Genomic DNA, 21,863 nt, shown 5'->3' with positions numbered 1-21,863 from the left:
TGCTCCCCCCCAGCCCCTTCCCAAAACCCCCTCCCTCCTTCCTCCCCATCCCACCCCTCAGGGTCGTCCCAGTGCACCAGCTTTGAGTGCCCCGTTTCATGCATCGGACTTGGACTGGTCATCTATTTCACACGTGGTAATATACATGATTCAGTGCTATTCTCTCAAACCACCCCACCTGTGCCTTCTCCCACAGAGTCCAAAAGTCTGTTCTTTATATCTGTCTCTTTTGCTGTCTTGCATATAGGGTTGTCGTTACTGTCCTTCTAAATTCCATATATATGCGTTAATATACTGTATTGGTGTTTTTTTTTTTTCTTTCTGATTTACTTCACTATGTATAATAGGCTCCAGTTTCATCCACCTCATTATAACTGACTCAGATGTGATGAACCCCACTCTTGCTGGAATGAACAATTGATCTGATTTCTGTTACCATAAATTACATCTCGTCAAGGATGAATTGGAGATGATCTCTGAGCTAACTGTCTGTTCTGGTGTCCTATGAATCTTTAAAAAAATACTCTTTGAGGTGTTTATGTGTATGGAAAAGCAGTGTAGTGCTCATTGTAGATAAAGTTTAAAATATCCAAAAGTAGACAAAGAATCCTGCATAATCCTTCTATTGATACTAACTTCTGTAATTAATGTTACACAGTATTTTCTTATATTTTCTATCTCTTTCTACCTATATATAAAACCATTAATTTTAATAATGAAAATTGCAAACATGAAGGAAATTAGACAACACTAAATATATCTAGAATATATTTACCATCCAGATTTAGCATTAATATTTTTCAAGTTTCCTTGCAATCTTTATTTAAAAAAATAAAACATGGATAAATTAAAATATTTACAGATAGTTTTGATTTATCTGTATATTATCTCTTCCCAGAGATTACTGAATCCTGATATTAGTGTGAATCCACAACATGCATGTTTTTATACTTTTACACACAAATATATTTACAAATAGACACAATAGGAAGTATGTAGTGTTATGTGGTGTATTATAAAATATACATAATTATTGTAGTCTTTTAAGCATTCATTAATATCGTTACAAATTTGTAATCAATATATATTATGGTTTTCATTTGTGTTTACCATTACCTTGGCTTGCAATTGTTTCCTACACCATACTCTTTTCTCTGGGCTCAATTTTCTTTTTACTGTTGTGCCTCCTTTGGTAGCTTTTAGAGAAAAGGTATGTGAGTAGCAAATCTTTCTTTTTTCCTGAAAATGACAAATGTCATTTTCTTAAATGATACTGAAACTAGTGAAGAACTCTATGTTGACCATTATTTTTATCCATGTTTTGAAGACTTAGAATTATTCCATTATCTTCTGATCTAAATTCTTGATCTTGGAAATTGCTGTCCTTGCAATACTTATTTATTTGTGGTTAAATCTTTCTCTTTAATTGTTTTAATTTTTCCTCTTTGTTGGTGTTCTGCAGTGCATAAGTGTGAATTTATTTTGTTTTGTTTGTGCTGGATCTTAGTTGCAGCATGCAGGACCTTCCATTTTTGCTGTGGTGAGCGGTATCTTTTAATTGTGGAATGCGGGGTCTTTAGTTGCAGCATGCGAACTCATGGTTGCAGCATGTGGGAGGCCTGTGGGATCTAGTTCCCTGACCAGGGATGGAATCTGGGCCCCCCTGCATTGGGAGTGCCGGGTCTTAGCCACTGGATCACCAGGAAAGTCTTGTGAATTTATTTTAAATATGCCCTTCTTGTAACTTATGATTCTTCTTTTAACTCAAATTTTTTGACTTTCATCAATTCTGATAAATCCTTGGCAGTATCTTTCAAATACTATCAACATCTCCTTTTAGAGCTCTTGTTGAACAAAGAATGTCTTAGTTATTCTGTTTCTATTCCTTATGTCTCCTCATGTGTCATTTATATCACTATACATTGACTTGCTTTTTCCAAATTGTTAATTTTTCATAGTTTGCTGCTTTCTTACAGTTTTATGTCTACTTTTTATCTTTTGTCACTTAAAGATATTTATTTTATGAAATCTTCAACATTACCCTGAAGTTCTTGTAGTGCTAATCATCCTGCAATTTTACCCATCAACTCTCATTCATAATAGATCATTTCCTTGTGTGTTTTATAAACTCATCTTTGGAAATTTATTTCTTCAGTAGGAATTCTGAAGGATAGTTTTACATTACATTTCCATTTGCTAACTCTCCCAGGGGGTCACACTGGTCTATAATCAAGTACAAATTAACTTCTTGGTTTGTATATTACTGTATGACTTTAGATGGCATAAATTTGTGTTTCAAACACATGGTGTATATATGTTTTCTGCTTACCATGGGGGCCTTTTCTTTCCCCATGGAGCACCCTAGGCCAGCTCAAGTCTCCTTGTTAACATCCTGAGCTGGGAACCCCAGATTTATTTATGTAGAGGCGTCAACTTCAGCTCCTTACCTTGAGGGGCCCAAGGTCCAGGTGGGCATTAAAACCCAGCCTTCTAGCCTTAGAGTCTATATCTGCACAACAACCAAACTGTAGTCCTGGGGGCAGCTGCATCTTCAGCTCACCAGATTATTGCTTTGGCCTCAAATTCCTCTTCATTTTCGATAGCTTTCATGTTCCTGAGCTATGTATTTTAAAAATATTTTTGTTACAGCTTATCTCTCATTTCTAAGCATTTGTATTGAGAGGGTTTTTTATTTTTTCCAACTTTTCAGTCACCTATTGCTACAAAACAAGCCGCGCCAAAACACAGTGGCCCCCAAACTCACAACTTATTATTTCTAATGGTTCTATAAATTGGCTTGGGCTCAGGTGGGCAGTTCATCTACTCTAGGCGGCATCCACTGGGGTCTGAACATCCAAAATGCCCTCTCACTTTCTAAAATCTCTCTCCATGTGGCTGTCCCCATTCTGTACCACAGCTTGAGCTTCGTAGAGGGTGCCTGGATTCTAAGAGTGAGCATTCTGAGATCATAAAAAGTTACAAGGTCTCTTAAAGCCCACCCTGGAAGCCACACTTGGCCTGCCGTGTTTCCCCAGAACAAAAGTTCAGATTCCATGTGCATCTTTTGTTGTGGTTGTGGTTTAGTCACTAAGTCGTGTCCAACTTTTTTGTGATATCATGGATTACAGCCTGCCAGTCTCCTCTGTCCATGGGATTCCCCAGGCAGGACTACTGGAGTGGGTTGCCATTTCCTTCTCCAGGGGACCTTCCCTACCCAGGGAAGATGAACCCAGGTCTCCTTCATTGGCAGGAGGAGTCTTTAGCACTGAGCCAGCCACCTGGGAAGCCTGTAAGCATCTTTACATGCCCTCAAATACTTGTTGAAAAATTATTTTTACATTTCCACAGCACTCTATTGATTCATTGAACTGTTCCTCTGTTGTCATTTATGATATCCCTGGTTTTTAAACAAATTATACAGCACTAAACTTTCTTATATTATGTCCTTGAACTCTAATTTTAATCCCATTTCACTGTATTTCATTAATTTTCTTGGAGGTATGATGCACAGAACTAAAGGTTCTTCCTGTTGCACTACCAATAACCGCTACAAACCCAGCTATGTAAGTATTTCTGTGGGCATTGATGAAGTTCCTTAGGTCACACTGTTTGCTATGACAACTGTGTTCAGAAGTGCACTATTTTTTAGGGAACAGCACTGTGTCAAATAATTCTGTTCTGGAGGTATCTGAACTTCCATTGATCAGCTGAGTGACCCTGTGTGAGTCATTTCTTCCTGGAGTTGAAGGACTGCTCTGAAGAGGTAAGGGAGGAGTCAGGATATACTTTTGCAACAAAGTTAAACTAATTTTGAACTTTAAATTTTGACAACTTATTCACTTGGGTAAAGGTATGTAGGTAGATTCATGTTTATGGCCAAGGGATATATTTTGATATTAACCAAGGAAAACATACTTATTTTGGTATTTCATCTAGATATTGATCATACAGAAAAATAATAGTGTCTGTAAGAAAAAAAATCTAGACAAGCAGTCTGTAGTGTGTTGGCAGTGAAAGGGAAAAAAGGTAAGGCAGTACTGAAGAACTTGCATTTAAATTGTTAAGGTTTAGTCTCACTTCATTACTTTTTAATGGAAACTTCTCTACCATATCATTTCTGCAGCTTAGGATAATTTTAAATACATGAATAAGGTTTAAAAAAAGATGAAATGTTTGTAAGACCATGTTTGTATGAGTTTACATTTTTTATCAGTCCTATGCTGTATATGTATTGCACGAATGCTATTATAATTTATTATATTTTTAATATTATAATGCTATAATGCTATTATAATTTTAATAATATTAAAATTTATTTTAAATAAAGTTTAAAATCATGATGGGAAGACAGCTGCCTCCTTTCACATATTCTGAAACTTTAGTCTGCCACCATGCTGGAGCTTGAGTCTGGTACAATTCGAACTTCTGGGAGAGTAGAGAAGCCTATGGAGAAGATGCTGGGAAGTGTGAATAAAACATTTTGCCTGCCATATTCCACCACCCTGACACTGAGCCCTGAGGGGACTTATGATGGGAAAGAACAGGGCAGTTCTTTCTGAATAGAAATAGATAAGGTGCATATCAAAGAAATAATTTCAATGAGCCCAGATTCTCACATCTTCCCATATGTAGACAAGTGCTAAATTCATTACCTTGAGATGTCTGGTTTCCCTTAATTAATGGCAATCTTTTGATGTTTCAACTACTTGATTTTTGTTGCAAAACTATGCATCCTGGCTCTTCCCTTGCCTCTTCAAAGCAACACCTCAGAGCTATCTGAGAGGTTGCCTCCTGGTCTTGAAGTCCTCAGAAAGTTCACTGAATAAAAATAATTTTCAACTTTAAGGTTGTGAATTTTTTTCTTCCAGTTGACAGTTTTGGCAACCAAATGAAGGAGCCCAGAGCAGAGTTCCTCACCTGAACTCTACCAGGGACCTCTGGGCCCGAACACCTCCTTGGGGAGTCCAGATGACTTTTGGTGAGTCACTCCTGGTTTTCAGATCTCCTATTATTGGTTAGTGATGCTAAATTTTATGCAGCGGTGTTAAGCTCCTCTTTGGAGGAGTCAGTGGTCCTTGAAACTTAGTTTCAAGAAGAGGTACCTGGTTTCATCCTCAGTGAAGGCACTGGGGAGATTTGATTCAGTTTAGACACTCAGGGGTTTTATTCTCAGTTGAAAGTCTGGGGAGATTTTGCTCGGATGCAAGAATGCTGAGTAGGGTTGGACTGGGTGATTCGGGGAAGACTGGCCTGCTGTCTTTTCTTGAATTGCCTACCGTCATAGAATCCATCAGCATGAAACCAAGAGCTCATGAGAGTCTCCAGCTCTGAAGAAGGGGACATCTCTTGGCTGGCAATGGCTTTCTCAGGCAACTGAGAAACTTACAGGAGTGGTGGAGGCAAAGACATCATGCCATGTAGCTGTCCCTATAGGAAAATCCATTCATTTTCGTTAAGGCTTGCTCTGCTGGGGACATGAGCTCCCATGGTGGCCTTATACCACCAGAGGGAAAACGTGAGACATGTTAAGAGGAGCTGAAACTACTCTGGGGCAAATTCTGGAGGCATTAAGCTCACAAGTGGTATGTTGGCCCACCACCTGATCATCATTAGTAATTCTATTTTGACAAACCAACCTCTGAATGCAGAATAAAACTTGCAAAACAAGAAGGAATGACAGATTGCCAGCCTCCAACTAATACCCCAGACAGGTCTACGTTCCTACAGTATTTACTTAATTGGGAATTAAAGAAAGTCTCGTCCTGATAATAACTGATAATGGGGTTCTTTTATTGCGTACACAGTTTTAAAAATAGCCTGCTTGATTAAAAAAAAAAAATTCCTTTCAAAATTCTGACCTTAAAGAAACAAAAGCCCCTCCAGGGGTAGTTTGCGTTTCTCTTCATCTGTCTTTGAAATGTAACGTATCAAGTGTGAAACAGATCACCAATCCAGGTTGGATGCATGAGACAAATGCTCAGGGCTGGTGCACTGGGAAGACCCAGAGGGATGGGATGGGGAGGGAGGTGGGAGGGGGGTTTGGGATGGGGAACACATGTAAATCCATGGCTGATTCATGTCAATGTATGGCAAAAACCACTACAATATTGTAAAGTAATTAGCCCCCAACTAATAAAAATAAATGAAAAAAAATAAAAGAAAAAAGAATATCCATGAAGAATTCTCTCAAAAAAGAAAGAAAGAAAGAAAGAAATGTAATGTTCTACCTGATCATCTGTGTGTGTGTTGAGAACTTGGTCTCTGCCATCCAAAATGTATAGTGTACATATGTCAGCCAATTGAATAGACTGGGGTTCTCAGCAGTCTTTGTCTGGCCATGCCAACTCTCAGGGGCTTTTCACCATCTTAACCTTCATTGTGTTAGCCTGCACAATGCGGGCCTTTCTTAAATTATTTTGACACGTAACCTTTCTGAATCTTGTTTAGGTGGCATCTTTGCACTCTCTTCTGAGGAAGGCTTTTGCCTTATTGTTTAAGTCACTATTAAGATATATCTCATTAATGGCCAGTTGATGGATCTTTAAATGGGACTTAGGAATGAGTAAACATTTAGAGCTCTCTCATTATAAAAAGCTCTTTTATTGGTACTTATTAAAAAAAGAAATTAAAGGGTGAAAAATACATATTGAATAGTTGACCTAGGAATACCGTTAGTTTAAAACAAATAAGAAAAACCAGCTTGTGACTTTTGGTTAATCATATTTTGGGGTAGACTTGTTTCACTGGGGAATGCTTCCCCTGGTTGGTATTATAAGACAGGGCATATAGATCTCACCCTCAGGAAATAGTGATTAAACATACTAAAGGAAACTAGTAGGGCTACCTGAGCTTTACCATATAAAGTAAAAACTGGGAGCTAATATTCAAAGGCTAACAGTAATAAAATTAGTGATTTTGCTTTGGGTTTAACTTGTGCACTCAGAAAGAGGGCCTTGTTGAATACCTTATACAAGCTTTTGAAGACATGGTAAGTTAAACTCTAAAGCCCTAGAACTTAGAACATATTCTCTCTCAAAGGCAAATTAAATAAGATATGGTTTGGCAAATCAATTTTTAAATATCATTTAGGTGACAGTTCTCTGGAGAATTAAAAGCAACTGTCTTTGCCTTGCTAATTTCTACAAATGAGAAATGTAAGTACAGCCCACAATGACCTGAGACTGGGTCTAATTAGCTCAACCAAGTAGAACCTGAAACCAAGGGGAAAAAGGGCAAAAGTGGCCCTTTTAAACTCAAATTGTGACTGGGTGCAAGTTCCTGCGCCTGATGCCTAGGGAGGCCAAAAACCCAAAACATCAGAGTTTGGAGCAAAGAGCAGTTCACTGCAGGGCCAAGTAAGGCAAACAGGCACCACCCTGAACTCCCAGTCTGGGGGGAGAAGTGTTTACTAGGCAAAGTTTGGGCTGAGGGCCACAGGGTTTGTGGCTTTCTTCTGATCGGTCGGTGGTGAGGTCAAGGGTGGTGCCCAAGGAGGCTTGTGCTCAGCCTGAAGGGGGGGCTTTAGTTCCTGCAGCAGAGCTCAAACATTTCGTTGTCATGCATACTCCTCGAGGAGGAACCAGGAGCCCGCTTTATCGCTTTATCACTGCATGATTGTCTCTTGACTGCCCCTCCTCTGTTCATTCCCGGGTAAGCAATTGTTTGAATCTGCTCTTTGGAACTCAGGGAAGAGCCAAGAAGCCTGAAGGAAGCTTATTTCCTAACAACAAGAAAGGGACAGGGAAAGGATTTGTACTCAGAGGGCCCTATAAGGTCCTGCTTAGTTTCAAAACGTCTGGAAAGGGTCTATCGGTCAAATTTCACTTCACAGCCTCCTTAAGGATAAGGGCTTATCAAGAACAAATACCAATCTTAAAGTCTTTTCCATGACTAGTGAAGCCTTACTCGTCTGAGCACGCAACTTTAATGTATTCCAACTGTTATTTATAAAGTAGTAAGTTTACATTGCAATATCTGATTCATAACTAAATTTTTTTAACTGAAGCTATGGGAGCTCTAGTTTTCTCTGTGTACACATTACACATATGAGACGTCTCTACCTCTGGGAAATATTATCAAAATTAAGCTTATGAAAGAGCTCTGTTTAATTTACTTTGAAGTGCTTATGAACTAAATATTTCTAAATATGAAAGAAGCAGGCCAGAATGAATTTTAGGTTCAAAAAATCTGGAAAGTATTCAGTATTAAATTAACATCTGGCATTAAGCTTAAGATTGCTGGTTTAATCAATAAAGACTTGTCTTTTATTTTACCTAGGTTTAATGAAGGTCAATACATTAATTTCTGTTACAGAGTTTGTCAACAATAAAAAAATTGGTATGAAGAAATTCTTATAAATACACTATAAAGGAGACAAGATTATCAGTGTATGACAAAACCCACTGAAATGTTGTGAAGTAATTAGCCTCCAACTAATAAAAAAAATTAAAAAAAAAAAAAATAAAGGAGACAAGATAAGCTTTGGGGTGAACTCTTTAGAAATAATTATGCTTTAGGAATGTCAAACTTGAAAATAATCTCTTCATAAATTTGGTAAGTTGAAGAACTGTGCTAAATGAAGTTAAACAGTGGAAGCTGATTGAAGAGCTAGGTCATTCCCAAATAAGATGCTGAGACAGTCTCTTCCTTTACAGAGAAGCTAAAGATATTTAGAACTATTCATATGTATGTTTGGTGCCACACTGAGATATTTTTATAAGAAAGCACATGTTTTTAGAAATTATTATTGATATTTGTTTGCCATGCCAAACTATAGAACGTGAATGCAGTTCATAATTGCTTACTTCTTCTTAGTACACAGTAGGAAAATAAGATGTGTGTTGTGAACAAAAGAAGGTACGAAAGATGGAATTGTGTTTTTTTAAGGGAAAAGAAAATAGTTTTGTCCCAAAGTTGGTTCTTTCTAGATGGGGAAAAAGTAGGGAACAAAATAATAAGCATACAGAAAGTGGGTGGAAAATAAGCCTGAGAAAAGAGTTTTGTGCATGGTCAGGACTGGCTGAATTTAGATTGAATTTAATAAGGTAGATGGATTTTGTTGTTGAAAGTAAGCTGGTGTAAGCCTGGAGTTTCATTTTCTCTCTGTTAAGAGAATAAAGTTTTCTTGGAGTGCAGCATTGGTAGCATTGTTTGAGTTTCTGGGCCTTTAAGTGAGCTGTTTTTACTTTTGAACTCTTTTGTCAACTTTGGTTAAGTGTTCACTGTGATCTTATTTGACCAAGTGTTTTAAAACTTTTTGTTATTTTTGACAAACTTCCCATCAAGTTTTAATTAACATCTCCAGCTAACTTTAAAAGGCTTCAGAGGACCCCTATGGCATCTCAGAGAAGAATATCAGACTAATTAGGCTTATGGTATGTTAAATTACTTGAGAAACATTGTCAACTGATTAAAGATGAACCTTAGGTTATATTTTGTGGATAAATGTCATTAATACAGATATCCTAAAATGTATATGAATTCCTAAAAATCTGATATGCCCTGGTATAATATTGATCATAATTCCAGTTTTTATCTTAAAATCTTATATGTCACAAGTTCTAGTTTTCATCTTAAAATCTTATATGTCACAGCAATATCCAAGTTTCTTGTCAAGTGCATTATAATTTGATCTTTAACCAAGCCTTTTTAAGTCTTGCTACTTAAAGCCAATCATTGTTTTACTTTGATGCTTCTATAAAAATGAAGGTCTTCAAGAAAATTCATAGGAAGGATTTTTGACAAATAGAAGTTTCTGATCACTTTTCGATCATATCACTGAGCTGGGTAAGAAATTACAAAACTCTAATGGAAAACCTGAAGATTTCACCTAGATCATCAGGAATTAATTAACTGATAAATATAATTTGTGATATTATGACTTTTTGGGAAATATACTCTTAATTTTTGTTTTCTAAAAGAAAAGTCTTTTATGCTATGGCCCTCAACAAGTTGACAGAGTATACTTCTGTAAACAAATATGAAACATCTTTTTCTCTCTACCTGATCCTTCTAGGATTTGGCTTCTCCAGTTAGATCTTCTGTGGACTTGATGATTTATTACAACCAGATTACAACTATTTATACTAGTCATTGTTTTAGTTTGTTCTTTTTTGTTTCCAAATTGTTTATGCTTTGTATCTCTCTCTGCTGTACTATGACTTTATTAATATTACTAGCTGTATTGCCTATTGTCTAATTTATAAGATTGCTTCTTGTATTACCCAGTGTGTAACCAGGTCTCCAACAGAATCAATGATGGCTAAAACTCTTGAGTTAATCCACCATATACACATAACTCTACATAAAATAATTGTAATAGTGCAACTCTAGATATGGGAAGAAGCCACAGGGGAAAACATTTCCTGGATCATAATAGACTAGTAATGCAAGCAATCCAGAGAATTTTAATTATCAACAGGACCAAATAAAAAAAAATAACATATTGAGTGACCTATCAACAGAATATCCATCTGGTTTAGGAATGAGCCATTCCTAGCACTGTGCCACAAAATTGCTCATGAAATGTCTCCGAAGGCTGGTCAGATTTTGACCAAGGGGAAGCACTGTGAAAGAAAACGTTGCCTGCCATATACTGTGGCCCCCACAGTGAGCCCTCAGGATGGAGACAAACAGGCTGCCTAGTGCCAAGCCCTCAGCCATTGTTGCCACCCCCAGCGGTATACCGAGGAGACTCAGGATGGGGAAGAACAGGATAGTGGCCCTAGATAGCTAAGGTGCTTAGCAACGGAGTGATTTCAATGAGCCCAGACTCTTGCATCTTCCCATATATAGAAAAGCACTAAATTCATTAATTCGAGGTACTGGTTTTCCTTTTGATGTTGTGGCTACCTGATCTTTGTTGCAAAACTCCTATAAATCCTGGTTGTTCCCTTCCTCTTTGGAGCAGCCCCCCAGAGCTACTCTGGGCTTGAAGTCCATAGAAAGTCATCCAGTGAAACATAATTCTCAACTTTTAGGTTGTGTCTTTTTCCTTCATTCGACAGAGGCAAGGATGTCAACACATCTGTGTCTAGCTCCAGGTAACACACAGTTCATTTACACACAGTTCGTTTATCCCATAGGATTTTTTCACAGCTAAGCATTTTAAGCTAGGAATCAGAATAGCAAACCTGGCTTCTTTCCTTTAATTCTTCTCACCATCCCTCAAGGTACAAAAAAGGGTAACAGACCACTCAGTATTCTAGATACACTTTAGTCTTGGCTGAGTGATTTAGAATGTTGGTCTAGAAAATCTCCTAAACATCATCTGGTCCCATTTATTTTCCTGTGGTATTTCCTGGGGCTCATTCAACCCAACAAACCTTTGTACAGATGCGAAGGTCCACAGGTAGTGGGGTAAGAGGGCAAAACATAAGGCGGGCTTCTCTCAGCCCAAACACGCTCAAACGCCTTTTACATTCTCCAGGGCAAAGATTTAGTGTTATGCTTAAAAACAGATATACTAAACAACTCAGCAGGTAGCTTCTGGAAAAGCAATACTTCAGAATCAGCTTGGGGTTGCTGCAATAATTTGTTCACTCCAGGAAGCCAGGGGGCGAGCTAGATGGAAAAATTGTTTTCTTGTCAAAGCTCAGAAAACCAGGGTACCGCACAATCTGGAGATGCTGTAGCTTATCTTTTTCGTTTAAAGATGGTGAGCTTCTAGGGGTAATCCTAGCTCCTTATAATATGTTATTTGGCATAAAGATTTTAAAAGCTTAGCCTGAGCCATGCTGTGGGACTTGATAGAACTGAGGGAAATCCAACATGCCTTTTACAAACAGTTCCTGTGGCTGGCCCATTTAATCAATTGAAAATCTCACCACAGAGGCAACTTACCTTAGTTAATCTTCTTGCTGACTCTCTGTTGGGTCATTTACACTGTCAACCTGACAATTCATGTCAACTGTAACCAGAAGGGAAAACAAAAAGGTTAAATGTTTGTTAAACCCAAGTCTCTTAAGTATATTAAAATGGCCTGTGAATCGCTACATTTATGACTTCCTATCTTATACCTCTTTTCAATTTGTTTTCATTCATTCAAGATTTGGGGACCACTCTTGTAGATTTTTACTGGTTGGGGAATGGGGAGGGCAGAATTGCACCTTTACTAAACTGCAGGAGCTGTTTTCATGTCATACCAGGTTTGGGGGTTGATATTTTGTGTGTATTTATCACCATCCTTAGGTAAATTCAAAGGCTTTAATAGATGTCTAAGAAAATAAAGAGAAAACAAAGCAAACCAGATCATCCATGCACAGAGATGTAAGCGGTTTCCTCTGAAACAGCAATGCTAGTGGGCCTGCTAATTCAAAACCGACCCTGAAAACTTGCTAATGCGTGCAGTGGACACCATGAAATGGAAAAGCAAAACATCTACCAGATCACACAGCAATGATAAAACATGTGCATTTACTTTACTGTGTGTATTATTCTATGTGAGCATTTGCATACAAATAGCACACATAATTAATGTCATTGTCCAGAAGGAGCCCAGAACAGGCAGAGCAGACACTCTGGAAATTTTCAAGGGTCAGTAGGTTTAATTAGATTGGTATTGCTAAAGCATCCGAGCCCATATTATATACTTAGAGACTTAATATACAGATGAACAATGGCCAGACCATATTTGGCAGTAGAATTCTGACTTCAAAACTCTGCAGCAAGCAGCTCAGAACTTGGTCAGTGACTGCCAGCTTCCCTGTGTTTTGCTCCTTGCTCCCAACACAGGGCCATCAGGGAAAACCAAATGTTCTCAAACCAACCAGCCACTTCTAGTTAACCCATCTGGCTTCCCCTTGCCAACAACCTCCTGTCAAGGGTCTTTGAAATCTTCCCTTTTGTTAGATAGAAGTTCCCCACTTCCCTCCTGCCTTTGAGTTGGCCAGACATAAGTGATAAGAGCTGACACCCATGCTCTGGATATGTAACCTGTTTGTTCCCATTTGGGTAATCTTCATTTGTTTGAACAAAATCAGTCATCCAAATCTCTTTTTCTTGAACACAAAAACCTGATTCAAGTAAAACAGTGGCAGGTGCTGGATTTCACATTCCAAAGAGACTTGAATGAGGGAATGGCTGGTTGGGAGCCCACCGAGCTCTCTCTCAAGGAGGAAGGAAAGCAGGTCTCTTTGTTCCTTCTGCAAACACTCCTTGGTTTTTCACCATGTGTGAGCCCACTCTTTACCCCAGGTGTAAACTGGCCAGATACAGCAAGGGTACCCATAGAAATGAATAATGTGTACACTTTCCATCCTGGCCTACAGAGTTATTGTAAGGTTGCCCATCTCAGTGTGGACTGTACAGAATAAAATATAGGAGAGTGTTCCTTATTTGTTCCTTCCTCCAACCCAAGGGTCCCTAGTTCTAAAATCTATTAATAAGTGTTAATATGAAAAGCATTTGATGAGCAATGTTAACTATGTTAAGAAGTTTTCTTTAATAGCTGAGACTTTGTGCTCAGTAAACTCTATAGTGAGGACGGAACCTTAGTATTTAACACATTTATGTCCCTTTTATTCAGTGAGAATTACATGACCTTGGTATTCTTCGGAACATGATTCGTAGCTGCTGCTGCTGCTAAGTCACTTCAGTCGTGTCCGACTCTGTGTGATCCCACAGACGGCAGCCCACCAGGCTGCCCCATCCCTGGGATTCTCCAGGCAAGAACACTGGAGTGGGCTGCCATTTCCTTCTCCAGTGATTTGTAGAGACCTAGTTAAAAATCATGTTTATAGTGTCACAACCTGGCTGGGAGGGTTTCACTCTGCTGAGGATGACTAACATGGAGTGACTTTTAATGGATGAAATCTGGGATTTAAAAATATTAGTTTCCTAGATAATGCATGTGCATGCTCAGTCGCTTCAGTTGTGTCCGACTCTTTGTGGCCCTCTGGACTGTAGTCTGCCAGGATTCTCTGTCCATGGGATCCTCCAGACAAGAATGCTGGAGTGGGTTGCCACGCCCTCCTCCAGGGAAGGGTTAAAAAAATAATCAGTTTGCACTGAGTCAAAGAAAGGTTCAAAGATGTTTTGTAGAACATGGGGAATACAGCCAATATTTTGTAATAACTATAAATGGAAAGTAACCCTTAAAATTGGATAATTTTTAAAAAATTACATTATAAATCAGTTGGCGCAAAAGAGCTTCTAATACATGCCCATAGCAGGGTGGAATGCATGGTATAGGAAACTGTTTAAAAGTACCAAGTAACTTCTAACAGTGGCTGAAATTTTCTCAAGGTCATTATCAACCCAAACTGCAAGATTTTACATATACATGTTGATAACTGACCAACAATTCTGACTCTCCTAAGCTCTGTGGGCAAATGGAATTGAATATTTAGAAATCATGTGTGCCTAAATAGCTGTTTTTTCTCATGCAAATGATGCTGTCTCAGAGGGTTTCCAGTGTCATTGTGCAGGGGCAAGGTGATAATATTCCTGAGGCTCACAGTCTTTAGATGCCTTCAAAATGAGACAGGACTAAAGAAAGGTTTTCGGAAATTGATGAAGTGCTTTTAAAGACTCACTATGTTTCTGGCCAAGCCATGTGATGTGATACAGTGAGGTGGAGTCATGAAATTTTAAGAATAGCCCAGATTCAAGACAGGGCTCCTCTAAATGCTGAGTAGTCCCATGGTGTTCACCAGCTAGACTGCGGTTCAGTTTAGCCTTGGCATGACCCACCATTCCCTTGGTGCCATGAAGTAAGATTAAACTGAGGCACATGCTATTTTTTTTTTTTAAATGGGCTGTCGATTTTGCCAATTCCCAGTAGAAAGCGGTTTTTGAACTTTACTCTGTTCAAACCGAACATGCTGATTCATAGAATAGCTCCTTTAATCCTAGATTACACAGAGAAAGTGTTCCAGGTTTGTAGTTTCCGTGACTCAAATAGCTCATAAACTTACCATCAGGACTTGTGGAGCTCTCTGTGTCACCAGAGCCTTCGCTTTTCACAGGATCTCTGGGTGTGTTCCCGCCTTGAGCTGAAGAAGAAGATGGGCCTTGATCAATAGAGAATTAGGATGTCCTGACTGCCAACTGTTCTGTCACCCTCCATTGCACTCTTCAATTTAAAAATACTCCTGGGATTGAATTTCTTTTGCAGAAGAGGTTAAAGGAGGAAATAGTAGGTTGAGTTGCTCGAATACTTCAGTGCTGACATATTCTAAATTCTCTTTAATTTGTGAAATAATCACATACATACATGCACAGTTTCTCAAATTAGAAAGCAGGTAACATGAAAGCGGAGAAACTTGGTTTAATCAGAACAACCCACAATCTGAATTTGGGGAAATCTGTGTGTGAGTTTATGTGGCTTTAACTTTGAAGAGAGTAAAAACAGAAAATCTATTTTGCCTTAGGCATGCCTGAAAGCTGAAAGATTCATTCTCCTGGCAGTGAGGTTTTTTTTGTTTAAACACAAATGAATGTCTCAGTTGTTCCCCTAGAAGACATCCTTAGATGCTGCCATTTTGGACTGCTGAGAATCCAGTCTTTAGTTAATTTCTGCTGTAATTTTTCTCTACTCACACAACTTCATAAGACTCGTCCTCCATTCACTGTGGCTGAAGCTATATAACATACTTAAGTGTAGTTGTAAGGACACTGTTTTTCTTTTGCTTTGCATGATCTGATATTTGTACATATTGAAAATTGATCACTATAATAAGTCTAGTTAACATCCATTTTTCTTTTTGTGAGAAAATTTGCTTCTTAGACATCTATTATGTTTTCACAGCTTGAAGAGCCAGGGCATTTGAAAATACAAATAAAGTACTGGAAAAACCCATAACTTCAAAGTTGTTATTATTTCTGTACTTAAAAATGGAATATTAAATTGAGTCTTAGCACATGAATACCTATTGAGTCCAGAGTGTGTTCAGAGGATGTTCAGTCTGATCTTGCTATTAGTGAAGAGTCAAATCTAGGAAAGATCCAGTGTATAATCTCTTCAAAGGCAGATACATGGAATTGGCACTTTTGGTAATGATTTACTGAAGCTGAGAATCAAGAAGTAAGGTGACTAATCTTAGCCTGGGTAGAGGGAAGGTAGGAAGGTCAGTACTTAACAGTGCAGAAAGTCATTTTATATTTGAAGACTGAAGTGCAGGGTCATTTAAGTGCAGATACCAAACAAGCTTTGCATCTAATGCTGAGGAAGAAAATTGAGAATCAGACGTGTGGGAATTTGGGAGATGTCTTTGATCTCTGGCTTGGGAAGATCCTCTGGAGAAGGGAAAGGCAACCCACTCCAATATTCTTGCCTGGGAAATCCCATGGACGGAGGAGCCTGGTGGGCTACAGTCCATGGGGTTGCAGAGTCAGATACAACTGAGTGCCTAAGACTTTCACTTTTCAATACAGAATAATGTCATATCATTGAGAGCATGAGAGTAGATGAGAAAAGTCAGGAATGGGATAACATAAGAAAAAATGACTCCTGGACAGCCAAGTCCTACAAGGACAACATTAAAGGGACTGTGTCCGTGAGTTTCTTTCACTAGTTCCTGAGGTTGAGGTTGGGAAACTGAAAACGAAACTTCCAACTGGACTTAACATCATATTTTTTCTCACTGTCAATTCTAGAAAATAGACAATGTTTCAATTGCTCATCAACATATTCCTTAAAGACACAATTACAGAAGAAACCACTGATGGATATTTTTCTAAGCCCAAGAGCAGGAAATCTTTGCTAAGTATCTCTCAAAACAGAAGAAATAAGAAAAAAAAATGGAATATTTGACTTTATATAAACACAGACTTTGGGGTGGAAAAAAATACCATAAGAGATGTTTTAAAAAAGAAATATAAATTGAAAAATATTTATACCTTTTGTCATAGACAAAGGTAGGTCTATATCTTTGATATATAAAGTACTTCCAGAAAATAGAGGTAAATATTAAGAATTGGATAGAATACTGAGCAAGAAATCTAACAGGAAGTTAATTAAAAATAAGAATGGCCTGCAGTTATGTGAAAACGTGATTCACTTTGCTACTAATGAAAAAAAAAATGCAAGGTAAGATTACACTAAGAAAGAGATTTCTGCCTAAAGTATACTATCATAATGTAGGGTAATACTCCCATCAAGAATAGAGATATTGAACAGATTTGAGAAATTATTTTAAGGCACTACAGAGCCATTGAAGGAGTCTGAAGAGGTGAAAAATAGTGAACTTGACATTCCACATGTACAAAGAAGTTTAACAGAGCTTCCAGATGTTTTTTCAATGAAGTTTGAGGGGGAGAGGGCCAAAACTTGGAGGTCAGGGCCCACCAAAAAAGAGGTGCTCTGATAAGTACCTCAAGTTTTCTATGGAATTCCCCTGAAGGGTTATGCTCTGCGGGCAATGAACTTGAAATAAACCAGTTCTTAAAAAAATCTGAAGACCAACTTTTAATCAACCTAATCTCTGACTAGACTTCAGTGCTCTGCTCAATCCTCCCAGCCTTTAAGCAGCAAACATAAATCCTCTCTGGGAGAAGATAAAGTCATCCAGAAGCTCAAGTCATCACTACAGCTTTTCACACATAGTGTCTAGCATTCAATAAAAAATTTAAAATTCAAAAAAAAATAAAAAAATTCAGTCATCCCAGAAGAACAAGTATGGATCACTGAAAACCAAGACAATAAAACAATATGTAGAGACATCTTAGAGATATTACTTGTAGACACAACTTTAAAATATGGTTAATGTGTTTAAGAATTGAGTGACAAGAGGGTGAATTCTCATGGCAAAGAAGTTTATCAGATAACTGGACTAAACACTATATAAGAAAGTCAGATATAAATTCTGGAACTGAAAAATATATGATAATTGAAGTTTAGAATTCAATAGGCAGATGTGGCAGTAATAAGACACAGCTGAAGAAATCATTCATAAACTGAAAGCTAATTTAGAATATAAAGAATATTAAAGATGAAAGATACAGAGAAGAATTAGTATTATGATCCCCAAACAAAACTAATGCAAAGCAAACCTCATTGAAGTCAATCGTTATAAAACTGCAGAAAATCATGGTTAAAGAAAAACTATAAAATTATTTAGTGAGTAAAGAAGGATTCAGTTCAAAATAGCAACAACAGGAATTATAGATGACATCACAATAAAAATCATGGAATCCAGAGACAATGTAATGATATTTTTAAAGTGCTTAAAGAAAATAATATTAATGTAAAATTTCACATCTAACAAAAATCTTCTTTTAGACTTCAATTTGAAAATATTTTCAGGGTTAAAATAGTAGAACTACACTGAAGGATTTTTGTTATACTAAAAATAAAAATTCTAGGTAGATTATAGAACTACATTTGAAAGGTAACATGGAAAAAGACCTTCACATCATTAAGCAAACATCTCTTACACAGGAAAAGCAAAACATTAACCATTAGGAAAAAGACTAGAAATGTAGGAAACATTTAAATTAGCAGCTTTAGTTTATCAAAACAGCATTAAGACTGTAAAATAAACCAGAGTAGAAGAAATTTGCCATGTATATATATATATACATATATATGTATACACATATAACACAAGAGTCCTTGTATGTATGTGTATGTGTCTGTGCATATACATAAAACTCACAATGGATTCATATATAAAACAACATAACATAGGAAAAACAAGGAACCCAATAGAAAATGAGCATGACACAAGCAGACATGTCATAAAAGAGGATATCTTGCCTGGTCACTTAATTTCTTGAATGACTTTTACCAAACATTGCAGTATTTAAAAGCCTCAGCCTTTTCACTATAAACATAACTACAAACTGTTCTAACTCCTTGGACACCATCAGAACTTCTCAAAATACAACATAACTGTTATATTTTATGAGAAATGATTACTATAGAAGGGAAGTTAATTGACCTAACACTATTTAAACGTTACTTATTTGACTTTCTCCTTGGGGTCATTGTGATGGTATCTAGCAGTACCTATGGCTGATTCTTCCAGGAAATCTCTTTCAATGTCATGGATATTAATGGTAATAACCCTGATGATATTACTATAGAGAAACCTCTCTGACATCACAGAGAACTTTCTAGCTAATAGGATGCTAGTCAATTTAATAATGCTCAATGAAAATAAAGGAGCATACAAAACACTTCTCAGAGCTGGGTGAGACAGGAAAAAAGTTGAAGAAAGCAAAACCCAAAAGGCCAATCAGACAGTAAACATTTAAGTTGCTGGCCTTATGTTTTGTTTTTTCAAACTCATTGTTTTAAAATACAGTACATTTGTCTGAGAATTCTCAGGTTATGCCACCATATTGGCACAGATTAGCATGAAATGTAATGGCATGTTTCAGTTCCGTGACAGAGAGGTAAGAAAAATCATAGTTGTAGCTCTATATATTGCCATGTTGTTGAGCATAGGTCTCTTGGACTGCTTCTGAAGATCCTAATGGTATGACTGGTAGACTCATTCATTTATTTATCATGAGTGTACATGATCCATGTGCATGTGGTATGAATATATGACTATGCACGTGTGAAGTGGCAGGCTTATGTGAATATGCAAGTGCATATGTGTATGCAAGTGTGTGTGTGGTGTTCTTTGGAAAGAAGAATGACAGATACTTATTACTCTCATGTATGTGGAACTGTTATTATCCTAAGGGCTTCTCTCCTGCTGGGCAATGCATCTGAGTGCCCCGGAGAAATGATTCCATTTCACACAGACAACAGAATCTGATCAAAACAAAAATTGTCTCTACAGCCTATTTATTTCAGTTTGCCTGTCCCTCCCCTCATTTTGATTGCTGCTGCTTGGAACACAAACAAGAGCAACATTTCAGGACTCCTAGCAGGAGATAAAAGGTGCTGAAATAGAAAGAGTCTGGGACAGTCAGTACCAGTTCATTTTCAATTACCAACCTCAACTGTCCTCTTCAAAGCCTTGATTATGATAACCTTTTGTAGGTCACTTGCATTACATAAAAAATAATAAATGAAGAAAGTCTTACCACAAAGGAAAGATGCTGAAATGCATATAGAATGCAGTTAACCAAATTTTTAAATACATAAACATGGAGAGATATGAGAGGATTTGCCAAGTTTTTCTTTTGAGATTTATGTTGGCAATAAACTCCATGCAACAAAGAGAAGTACAAATAATTATTGCTCAGAATGTGTAGTTCCCTAGGTATCATGACAGCTGTAGAAAGTTGTCTGGATTCAATTCTATTGAATTAAATTGGTGTTGAACAAAAGCAAGCATTCTTGAACCATCTTGACTTTTGCTATTATCTATGTTCCAACTTCCCTGGAGAAGGAAATGGCAACCCACTCCAGTACTCTGTTCCAACTTCCCTGGAGAGGGAAATGGCAACCCACTCCAGTACTCTTGCCTAGAAAATTCCATGGATGGAGGAGCCTGGTGGATACAGTCCGTGGGGTCACAAAGAGTCAGACACAACTGAGCGACTTCACTTCATTTCACTTCATGTTCCAACTTACTGTTAATGCAATGGATTTCCAACTTTACTATTAATGTAATGAATTAGATAATTATTTAGAAAGGCTTACTTCCTATCTTCACCCCTATGGGAGTTGACTTCATTGTTCTTTGACACTGGGCTTGGTCATGGAATTTGCTTTGCCCAATGAGATATTAGCAAAAGTGAGTCAAACAGAGGTCTGTGAAATGCACTTGTGCAGTTGGGGTTTGCCCTCTTATGCTCCTGCCTTTTACCCCAAAGAGAGCATACTTCAGGGAAGAGCTGAGTGAATAAGACCTGAAACTCAGCTCACAGCCTGACATCCTTCCTGGCCCAGACTAGATGGGGTTGATCCTCATATCTGTGAAGAAAAGAATGAATGATTGGTGTTCTAAACCTCTGAGATTGAACTTGTTATGTGGCGTTACTGTGGTGATGACTACCGTTTAATAAAGTGAAAAGTGAAAGTCACTCAGTTGTGTCCGACTCTTTGTGACCTCATGGACTATACAGTTCTTGGTATTCTCCAGGCCACTGGAGTGGGTAGTCTTTCCCTTCTCCAGGGGATCTTCCCAACCCAGGGGTCAAACCTAGGTCTCCTGCGCTGCTGGCAAATTCTTTACCAGCTGAGCCACCAGGGAAGCCCAAGAATACTGGAGTGGGTAGCTGACCCCTTCTCCAGTGGATCTTCCTGACCCAGGAATCGAATCAGGGTCTCCTGAATTGCAGGCGGATTCTTTACCAACTGAGCTATCAGGGAAGCCCAATGCTTAATAATATGTTTATAACTGACTCTGTCTTAACATTGCTTCTTAATTTTGTCCCATAGCAATTACAGCTATAAAACTGTGAGCTTAATTTGTGCCTAATTTTTTCACATATAATAATGTGTTAACTTTGGTATCACCTAAAATCATCTACAGAACCGACAGGGATAAAGTAGGATAGTTAAATAGTTTAGTTTAAAAATCCCACTAGAGGGAATTTGAAGGGAGTTTGGGAAACTCTTATAAACTAATGAAGCCAGTAACCTAGCAACAATCTACACTACCTTGAAGGAAGGCCAGGTGCATTCAAGCACCAGGCACAGTCAGCCACAAGTCCTGGGTTAAACATACAAGAGGACTTCCCTGGGGGTTCAGTGGTTAGCAGTCTGCCTGCCAGTGCAGAGGGCACAGGTTTGACCCCTGGCCTGGGAAGATTTCACATACCACGGGGCAACCAAGCCCGTGTGCCAAAACTACTGAAGCCTGTGTGCCTTAAAGCCTGTGCTCTGCAACAAGAGAAGCCACTGCAATGAGAAGCTGGTGCGCCACGACTAGAGAGGAGCCCGCTGCCCACAGCTAGAGGACGCCTGCTCTCAGTGAAGATCAATGAAGATCTGACACAGCCATCAAATAGATAAATGC

At 38.1% G+C, this 21,863-nt stretch overlaps 1 protein-coding gene and 1 long non-coding RNA gene across 5 annotated transcripts in view; one reads left to right on the top strand and one right to left on the bottom strand.

Moving 5' to 3' along the window:
- MACROD2 (mono-ADP ribosylhydrolase 2) overlaps positions 1 to 21,863 on the bottom strand; it is a 2,147,232-nt gene that overhangs the window by 4,405 nt on the left and 2,120,964 nt on the right. For all 4 annotated transcript variants that reach the window (XM_043882748.1, XM_043882750.1, XM_043882749.1 and 1 more), the window contains 2 exons: positions 14,916 to 14,993; positions 11,842 to 11,908 (listed from right to left, as the gene is read on the bottom strand). In XM_043882748.1, the coding sequence (XP_043738683.1) occupies positions 11,847 to 11,908; positions 14,916 to 14,993 (140 nt within the window). In that variant the 3' untranslated portion in view covers positions 11,842 to 11,846. The remainder of the gene's footprint in view (positions 1 to 11,841; positions 11,909 to 14,915; positions 14,994 to 21,863) is intronic.
- LOC122681041 overlaps positions 7,416 to 21,863 on the top strand; it is a 127,433-nt gene continuing 112,985 nt past the window's right edge. The window contains exon 1 of the long non-coding RNA XR_006336877.1: positions 7,416 to 7,650. This is a non-coding gene — a long non-coding RNA (uncharacterized LOC122681041). The remainder of the gene's footprint in view (positions 7,651 to 21,863) is intronic.

Source organism: Cervus elaphus, chromosome 23 (genome assembly GCF_910594005.1).
Source record: "Cervus elaphus chromosome 23, mCerEla1.1, whole genome shotgun sequence".
Classification (NCBI taxonomy): Eukaryota; Metazoa; Chordata; class Mammalia; order Artiodactyla; family Cervidae; genus Cervus; species Cervus elaphus.
Note: the sequence above shows the minus strand (reverse complement) of the source record. Positions and strands in the feature narration are given on the sequence as shown.